The sequence below is a fragment of the Ciconia boyciana genome, chromosome 6 (assembly GCF_034638445.1).
Source record: "Ciconia boyciana chromosome 6, ASM3463844v1, whole genome shotgun sequence".
In the NCBI taxonomy this organism is placed as follows: Eukaryota; Metazoa; Chordata; class Aves; order Ciconiiformes; family Ciconiidae; genus Ciconia; species Ciconia boyciana.
Window position 1 is genome coordinate 46,951,678 of NC_132939.1, and position 9,236 is coordinate 46,960,913.

General features: G+C 51.3%; 1 protein-coding gene across 1 annotated transcript; it reads right to left on the reverse strand.

Moving 5' to 3' along the window:
- Positions 1-494: 494 nt before the first annotated feature.
- LOC140653276 (uncharacterized) lies at positions 495-8,772 on the reverse strand. Its single transcript, XM_072865180.1, has 13 exons — positions 8,467-8,772; positions 7,945-8,121; positions 7,565-7,670; positions 6,935-7,057; positions 6,180-6,399; positions 5,152-5,175; positions 4,218-4,340; positions 3,471-3,658; positions 2,504-2,703; positions 2,089-2,180; positions 1,715-1,769; positions 932-1,029; positions 495-788 (listed from the first exon to the last, which is right to left on the reverse strand). The coding sequence occupies exons 1-13, from the start codon at positions 8,607-8,609 to the stop codon at positions 574-576; spliced, it is 1,764 nt and encodes a 587-aa protein (XP_072721281.1). The 5' UTR covers positions 8,610-8,772; the 3' UTR covers positions 495-573.
- Positions 8,773-9,236: the final 464 nt, after the last annotated feature.

Below are 9,236 nucleotides of genomic sequence, written 5' to 3' on the forward strand. Positions count from 1 at the left end.
TCTCTTCCTTGTCCCATTCTCAGACACTGCTCTAGGTGTTTTCCTAGTCCTCAGCTGCACTCTATTGCCCAAGGGAATCCCTCCCCAGATTTCGTCCAAACCAGAATCATGCCTGTACTTTCACTGTGAGGACCTTCCAAGCAGCAGGAGTAAATCCCATTCCACTCATCCCAAATGAAACTCAACACCTGAGGCACCTTCAGAGCTGAAAGCACCCCAGGAATTCCAGCCCAGAAACCTGTAGGGCAAGAAGGGAAACCCAGAAGCCTGTGACTGTGTTCCTGTGCAGGCTCAGCTCAGATCCCACTGAATGTTTTGGCACCCAAACCGAGGTACCAAGCCAGGGATATGGGAGGGAATTTCTGATGCTGTGTATCAGCCACCCTAAGAGGGCAATAGCCACAGCCTTCAGAAAGACTTTACAAATGCATGATCTCTTGTGTCAAGGCAGCATTCACCCACATATAGATGCTTGGACTGCCACATTGCTTGGAATCATTTATTGCCATCCATGTCTGTATTCAGGCTGGTGAAGAGCCCTTGCTGTTCCAGGCTCATTTTGAGTATTGTGCCTTATCCTAGGTCCAGCTGGATCTTGACTGTGCTGTTGTAAAAGGTCCCAGCACAGTTGGAGCCCCCGAAGACCAACACCGTGTGCAGATTACGCTCCTCTTTGTTCTCCTTGTCCACATCCATCAGGGGGGCAGGAGTCAGGTCAAGCAATGTGTGGCCAGCTCGGGGCACAGAGCACAGGTCGTGGTGGATCACCATGCTCCATGAAAGAGTATCTGAAGTAGAAAGAGACTATCAATACTGACAAGCCCACTCCTAGTGCAAGGGATGAAACAAATGGACCAGACTAGGTGTTCAGAAACACCACTGCAGCCCAATAGTAGCCTTCAGCTATAGAAACGGAGGGAGAGTCACTCACCTAGGTGGAAGACAAAGGCATCCTGCAGGGCTCCCTTGGCATTGCAGCCTCCACTGATCAGAACCTTCTGGTCCGACACAGCCAGAGCTGCATGAAAACTGCAACCAAAGCAAAGCTGAAAGCTGACTACAGCAAAACCTGCTGGGGTTGCCTCAGTCGGCAATGGGAAGGGGTGGGCAGACTTCAGCAGGAGGATGAAGAATGGAAGTTAAATTCTGCTTCTCTACTGCCCTGACTTGCTGCATAACCCTGAAAGAGTCGTTTGTTTGCCTCTGCAGGTCAGGCCATAATCAGGCCTGAAAAGCACCTCATTATCTCAGAAGGAGCTATCAAAACTCCTACGTTTTGCTCTATGGAGTGAGATAGCAGGCTAGCTGGGCTTCAGTCTGATTTAGGTCATTGTTCTAGTGGGCAATAGTGTCCCTTTAGGAACAGCATAGTCCTGGTACAAGAGTTTCTTCCTTTCTGTGTGTCTGTTGTACTCCAGGTACTGTGGGGACCAAACAGCAGGCAATACAGTTCACTAGCACATGGCAGAAAACATCCCCTAGCCTGAAAGGCAGATTTCCAGGGAGACTAAGGGTCTGTACCCCTCACACTCTACAGGCACCAACTAAGACAGCAAGGAATTTCTGGTCCCACAGCAGAGGGGCCATCCACTGTATTTTGACTAGTGGGACAGAGATATGCAAATGGGTCTGATCACAAGCACCGTTTAAACCTGGCTTCAAAGAGAAAGGACAGAGGAAGACGACAGCTCCTGGGTCTGCAATAGGATCTTACCAACGTGCAGAAGGCTGTCCTGTGAGGAGGGGGACTGGTGTGTACTCCATGAAACCTGACAAACAGGGGAAAGGCAGGTGAAATGTCCAAAAAGCTCAGCCTCAAAACTAGACAAAAACTTCCATACTCTGCCACATCAGCAACCTGCCTTCTCTGTTAGCCAGCTGCTTCCAAAAAAGCAGTCTCTTGTTTTTCCCCATTCCCTCCCCTCTTACCCCAGAGGGGTTTTTTTACCCCATAGTTTTCCATCTCCATTGCCTAGTCAGGAGTTTTTGTAATGTTAATGCTACCTTCCCATCGAGCATCCCTCATTCCCCAGTCCGAGCCTTAGAACGGACCTTCCCAAGGCAGCCATCTGGCACAGACTTTCTTACCCAGATCCAGGATATGCATGTCACTGAGGTAGAGAGAAGTCCTCCGACCCCCAAAAATCAGCAGCTTGTTCTTCAGTAGAGTAGCTGAATGCCTGGGCAGAGAAGAAACAAGTGAACAAAGCATCTTCAGCAAGTTCCCAAAACTGATGTTTCAGCCTTGGCTTCTGCTATTGGTCTGCCATCGCTTCAGTCTACACCTGCCTCTACCCCCAGCCACTGCAGCCCAAGGACAGAATCCCATCAGGATTCATGACAGGAGGTACTGGGAGTCACATTGCTCAAAACGTAGCCCCATCTTAAGGACCAAACGGTGGAGAACAACCACCTAATATTTAGGAAATTACACTGGGGGGGAGGTAAGGTGACCAGAGGTTTCTTGCTCTATTTTGGAGGGCTGGAATAAGAGCACTCTCACCCAAGCCTAGGCAGAGGCTTCTCCCCTTCTGAGATGGGCTGATACCAAATTTCATGCTCCGGATTGAAGACATAGAGCACATTGCTGCAGGCTCCAGCTGCCAGCGATGCCTTCTGGGGGAAAGTCCCTCCGAAAACAAAGAGTTCCTTGCGGTAGATAGTAGCACTGTGGTAGGTGAGCACTGGCATCCTCCCTTTAGCCTGGAAAAAGTTCAACATATGTTTGTTACGAGAAGTGTTTTATTTGCTGCATGACCCATAGGAAAGGGGCCCACATCATGCAGTGAGTTCGACAAGTCTCAATTTTCACTTTATTGGCTCCCCATCCAGATCTTTGCCACACAGGCAGACAGTACCTCCTTTGTGTACTCTCCACCACCAGAATGCTCTGATGAGAGAAGGAAGTCAACCTCCTACCCCAGCTTCCTCAGAAGACGACAGAGAACAGAAAGGTCTCATCCAGGCTTATTCTGTAAAAGCCATCTTGTGCCTTAGCCAGGAAAGAGACAGATAGTCCCTTGCTGACAGGGCCCTCTGCAAGGACATGACAGGCAACTAAAGAGCTCAGAGATCTGCTGTGCTCAGAGCAGTCCCTGATTTGAGAAGACCAGCCCTTCACCTCAGCATCCAGTGCAGCTCTCAACAGCACCATATAAAATGAGAGGCCGTTTCCCTCTGCCACTTGTACAGTACCTCCCACCCACAACCTTGGTCAGACAGCACTCTGCAGCAACCATTTTTTCACCTTGCTTCATTCATTGTAGGCACAGCCCCTGGTTTCTGCCAAGCTTGTGGCCTTTCAACATAGACTTCTTATATCTGTCAATCCCAGCTAAGCAGCTCAGACAACCTGCAGCAATAGTGGACCAAGACTACCGGAATAAGGATACAGGCACATCGACTGCCACATTCAGGCAGGACCTGCCACCCCTCCTGTGCTTTTATCTTGGAAGAGCTGCAGTACTTACAGCCACGAGGAGCCATTTCCAGGTGACTGTGTCCAGAATGTAGATGCCACTGTAGTCTTTGTCCTCCCTTATGCCCCCAAAGATGTAGATACGCTTGGTGTCTGGGTCGTAGGTAGCTGTGTGACCATGCAAGCACGACGGCATGGCGTTTTGTAGCTGGATACCCACTGGAAGCCAGAAATCACTGTCTGTGGGAGCAACACCAGACAGACGGTGTGGGACTTCAAAGATGCTCTCAATTTCTCCAGATTTAAAGAATATGTCATAAAATCTTTACTCAAGACCTTGCTCCCTTCATCTCCTCCTCTCCTTTGATTCAGGGCTAGAGTGGACTCATACAGAAATGTTTCTGTGTAAGAAATGAAGAGGAACACTAACTAGGTGGGGAATGGTAAGGTGGAAGAGAGGATTGGTGAGGTGCAGAAAGCTGCAAGGCACTGGAATTGTATCTCACACTTCTCCACCAGTCATCACACAGAGACTGCAAACCATGCTGTTGCTTTTACCCCTTAAAATTCACCCAACTCTTTCCAGAACTTATACGTTAGCTCCTGGAGGGCTCTCACATACAACACAGCCCCTCATGGCACCCTATGCTGTCATCTCAGCTTGCTGACCATGCTAGGAGATGTGACACCTTTGCTGTCCCCTCCCTATGCACAGACCCCTGAGTACCCCCTCCCATCTGCATGAGTTGTCCTTGAGTCTCACTGCCCCCATTGCCTTTGATAGCCCTAAAGTCCCCACCAATTTCCAGCTTCCAGAGTGCATCCTTGCAGGACTGCTGATCGACACCTTCTCCACCGATCAGAACAGCTGTCCCCAGGTCACTGAGGCACATGGCATGGCACCACCGTGGGCTGGGACTGCCTGGGGAGGGGAGAGCACAGGGCTGTGAACAGAGTCAGACGAGACACCCCCAGGTCCCTTCCCTGCTGGGGAGAACAAGGCAGCTGAAAGCTCAGAGGGGGGAAGCGGGAAGGCAAGGGCTCCAGGTCCCTCCCCTCTGGGGTGGCAAGAGACATAGTTACCTGAGGAAGATTTTGTGTTGGCTTTGGGGAATAATTGCTGTACTAGGAGAGACATCGCTAGCAGAGGGAGCCAGCAAAGAGTCTGTCTGGATGTAGGACGCATACAGGCTGCCACTTCAGACAGGCTTGGATGCCCCCCACTGATTACCCATCCCCAGAAGGGATATCCCAGTTGTGCTATCCCCCTGTGTTACTCCTTGTGAGGGAGGGCTACCCAGGGACAACTTGTTAGTGCCTAAGATACAGCAACCAGAAGCCTGGAGCTGCTTCCAGAAATATTCCTCGTACTACTCTATTCCCCCTCCTTTCCTCTCCCAGGCCCCTGTGGTTGTCTGACCAAGCTAAAAAATACTTTTAAATCAAAGTCAATTCCACATCTTACCCTTTGTCTCAAAGGGCTATGCACCCAGAGGTGTGCCTGAGATTCAGAGGGGCTACAGAAGCACATTGGAGAGCCTGAAAGTACTGGAAGCACCTATACTGAGGGCAATCGCATGGAGAGGAACAGTATATACACACAACCTACTTGTTATTCTTGATCACTGGGGAGATAGATAAAGGATGAAGCATGAAAGGCCTGTGACATTAAAGGGAATGGCATCACCAGGTGGCTGAAAAGACAAACCAGGGTCTAGGAACCAGATCCTCACCTTGCAACTCCTCCACTGCCAGATCTGCAGAGGAAACACAGAGATGGCCCCATAAAGAAAACAGCCAGCAGACATACCATGGAAAGTGCTCAGCTCCACTGTTTAAGAGCCCTTTGGCCTTCCTTCCTCCAACCCCCAGCACAAAGCTACCTCACTGCAACAAACAAGGCGCAAGACCAAGAATCCTGAAGTCTCATCAGAAGAAATGCAGAAGACAGGTAAGAGCAGGGCACACTTCCTTTGACTGCCATCATGCTGTCACCATTGCATTTTACCCCTCTGATGGAAGCTCATTTTCCCCCTTCTCACACTGCCTGCAGCGGAAGCGACTTTATGATGGAGCTGTATTTGCCTTTGTGAGAAGCAAGCCAAGTCCCAAGAAGTCACTTCACATGGGGACCACTGAGTTATTGTCAAACATTTACAAACAAACTTGGTCACACCCTGGAGCTGACTTGGAATTCACACTCCAGAAACTAAAGGTTTTGTTTCCAAACTCCTTGGCAGCTACCTTCTCACTACTGAAAAGTCAGTACAATTATACTAGTTAGACATATATTCCTTTTCATATTCTCTATACTTTAATAATAACCAATGTCTTCTATAGACCAGGTAGTATGCTGTTAGTAGAAGAACAAACAGACTAATGGAGAGGTTACAGAACGTCACAGCAGGTAACCTTCTTGTGCCTCAATTTACTCTTGTGTAAAACGAGGCTAACAATACTTGCCTTCATTTATAAAGCACTTTTACTCATATGAAGAGATAGGTGTATTATATTATGGTACAGAGTGTTGGCACTAAGAGTATCCCATGTTCTATTTCTGGCCTTTTCCCAACAGGCAAAAATTCATCAAGCAGTTTATCTAGGACTAAGGCACATTCTTGGTATTTCGCAAGCCAAGACAGACAAGCCTATCTTGCCTTGGAGGTATACAGAGAAATGGACTGGCAAATTGTTGCCCAGCAGCATTGACAGATTGTTCAGACAAGACCTGTAAAATAAACATGGAAGCTGCCAGAGTTACCTTCTTCATCAAGATCTCTCTCAGATGCTGTGGGTTCAAATAAAACTTTCCTGGGCTTCTTGGGGTGGGCAGGACTCTTCCTCCAGGCCTCACTGGCTTCCACCTTGCCAGATGGTGGCTTCAGGGCACAGGGTACCGCCAGGGTCCTCAGTGGTGGGCGGACATCCTTCCTCCCAGGCCTGCATGCTCTACCAGTCACCTCTGAGCTCTGACTCTTAACCTGTGACAAGAGTCCCAGTCAAATCAGCCCTGAAGAAAAAGACCTGAGGCTACTGTGAGTTGTCTATTACTGGGCCAGAGATTAGTTTCACGTGATGACTGTTTTCAGGCTTGTCTTCCCATTGAGTCTTAAGGGCCAGCATGCCAACAGTATCAGCTGCCAAATACATGCTGAGCAATGCAGCTACCTGCTGCTATATGCCCAGTGGTCTGCTTTCAGACTACTGGCTGCGACGGGCACAGCTAGCACAAGGCAACTGGAAAGGCAGAAAGGCTATCTGTGCTAGGAGTAACCAGGCTGATTGATCATTCCACCAAAGGCTGTTAAATTCAACTCTTCCCAAGGCATTTCAATGGAGAGTACCACTTTCTTTAGCACAAGTGAATCTTCAGCTCCCAAACTTGCTTAGCCAGGTCTCCACTAAGAGAGCGGAAGCAAATGTTTCTGCTAGACATCAACTGAGCAGCTACAAGTCAGAGAGAAGATACTAAGGAGAGGGTGAAATAACGAGAGGAAGGCTCTACGATACACATACCACAGTAGGATCCTCCGGGTCCTGGCCAAGGGGCATATAATCTGCTGGGAGCACTGGTGACTGGGTGGTCTCTGGGATGAGGAAGGGGCGGGCAGGCGTACTGCTGGAGACACCTCGGAGCAGCTGCGTCAGAAACAGAGACAGAATAAAAAGACACGCCAAGCACGCTGGCCTCCATCCACAAAGGGTGAGCAAAAAGATGTCTTGCAAGGGACAGAATCCCTGCAAGGGAATAGCCCAGCTTTCATCTCCAGCACCAACAGAATAAACAAAGAAAAGCAAAGCCAGACACTGGGAGATGCTAAATCCAAAGGCTTCAGCACAAGGTAAAACAACTGGGTAAGTACCACAGACCCAGGAAAGAGTGGAACTGGAAGTGAACCGCTCTCTGCTGCCCTTCTCCTGTGACACACGAGGTGTTTTGGCAAAGCTGTGTTTAGGGAATAGGCCTGGAGCATCACAAAGGGTTTAGGCTCAGCATAGACATGCATTAACAGATCCGCGCGAGGCAGCTCTGCAAGAGTAGCAAAGAGAAGGAAAAGAAGAGGATGGAAGAGGAAGTTCTGCAGCTCAGAATCAACAACATTTGGCACCCAGGGCAGGAAGAGAGGAGGATGTCAGCTCTTTTACCTGTCCATTGACAGTCAGGACAAGCTTCGCAGAGTTGCCTTTGTCCATCTCTTTCAACGAGGCCATGAAAATATCTGTCCTCCAGTCACCTTCCCACACCAGAGACCTGCACAGGGGACCATGGGTTTTCCGGTGACCCTGACCAGGGAAAAATTCCTGCTCCCACACTAGCTGGTAACACCCCAAAGCTGAAAAAGATCCAGCCCTGAATGCAGCCAAAAGGAAGCTGAAGGCATCCTAGAGAGAAACACCATGGTGGAGGACTGGCAGGCCTGAGCAGCTTTGGGACAACACCGGCAGAATGGGGCAGCACCACAGAGCAGAAAGCTTTTCCAGGACACCCCTCCTGACACCCCGGCAGCACCAGCTCCCGCCGCAACCTGCAGGCAGGCTCCAGCGTGCCGACCCGCTGCGGCACGACGCCTGGGGACACCAGCACATCTGCCACGACACAAGTGTCCGGAGAATAACAGCTCCAGTCTCCCAGCCCAAACACCACCAGCTGCTTTGGCAACGGCAGGGGCAGCCAAGCCTGGAAACCCATCTTGCTGGACTGGCTGTGAGGGGAGGGAAGAAAAACAGAAAACAGAGATCATCATCAAGGAGTAAAATGGAAGGTCCAAAAAATATATGAAAAGGCTTGAAAACACGTTTATGCCAGGGGAGGGCGAAAGGAGAGGGTTTGTGTCATTTAAAGAGGAGACTGCACAGGGACGCGATGAAGAAAATAAGCGGCAGCCTGGAAAGGGAGCGCAGCCGCGAGCTGGGGCAGCTCCGGAGAGGAGAGGCAAGGCACGGCGAGGCGTGCAGGCCGGGCCCGCGGGGGAGCCCACCCCTGGGCAGGGCCGGGGCCGGGCCGGCCCCACCGCTCCCTCGCAGCCCCCGGCAGGGCCGGGCCGCACCTGCCGAGCCGCCGCGGCGGCTCCCGCAGCGCCCACAGCACGTAGAAGGCGAGGCCGCTCTCCCGGGCGTTGGCCCCCGCCCTCGGGCGGGCCCGGCGGCAAACGGGCAGCATGGCGGCGGACGGAGCATGGGCCGCGGACATTAAGGCGCCGCGGCGCAGCTGCGGGAGGGCGCCGGCCTCCCTGCGGAGGGAGCCGCCCCGGCCCGCCCTGGCCGCACCGCCTCGGCCGGCGCTAGGAGCGGCCGAGAGCGCACTGACTCCGTTCGCGGCAGTGCCCGGGGCCAGCCCTGACAGCGGGGAGGAGGGCGGGAGAGCAAGGGCAGCAGCTGCGGCCGCCCGAAGGCAGGCCCACCCTCGCCTCGGTAGCAAATTGCACTCATTGCTAGAGCCCAAGCCGCACAACCCTTTCCGGGGAGGGATAGTTTGTTTGCCGATGGCTAAATGACAGTATCTGTATGCGTTTCTTGTACCTCTCATAAAAAGGAGCAGGTGTGTAACTTGCTTCTCTTACTCTGCAGTCAGGGCTACCACCAAGAGAAGGCAGGATGACGGCAGATCCCCCTTAAACAATAATTAAGTCTCTGTGGTTTACTACAGAGGCTCCACTGTGCATCCAGTACTACCTGTATAACAATGAATAGCTCTGCTAAGTTCAAAACTGATATTGCTAATCAATGACAGGGCTTCAGCAGCCAAAGAACAATATTTGCCATGCGCAGCTGAAACAGGGAAGAGTCACTTCCCAGGCAGGGCCAACAAAGCCTGCTG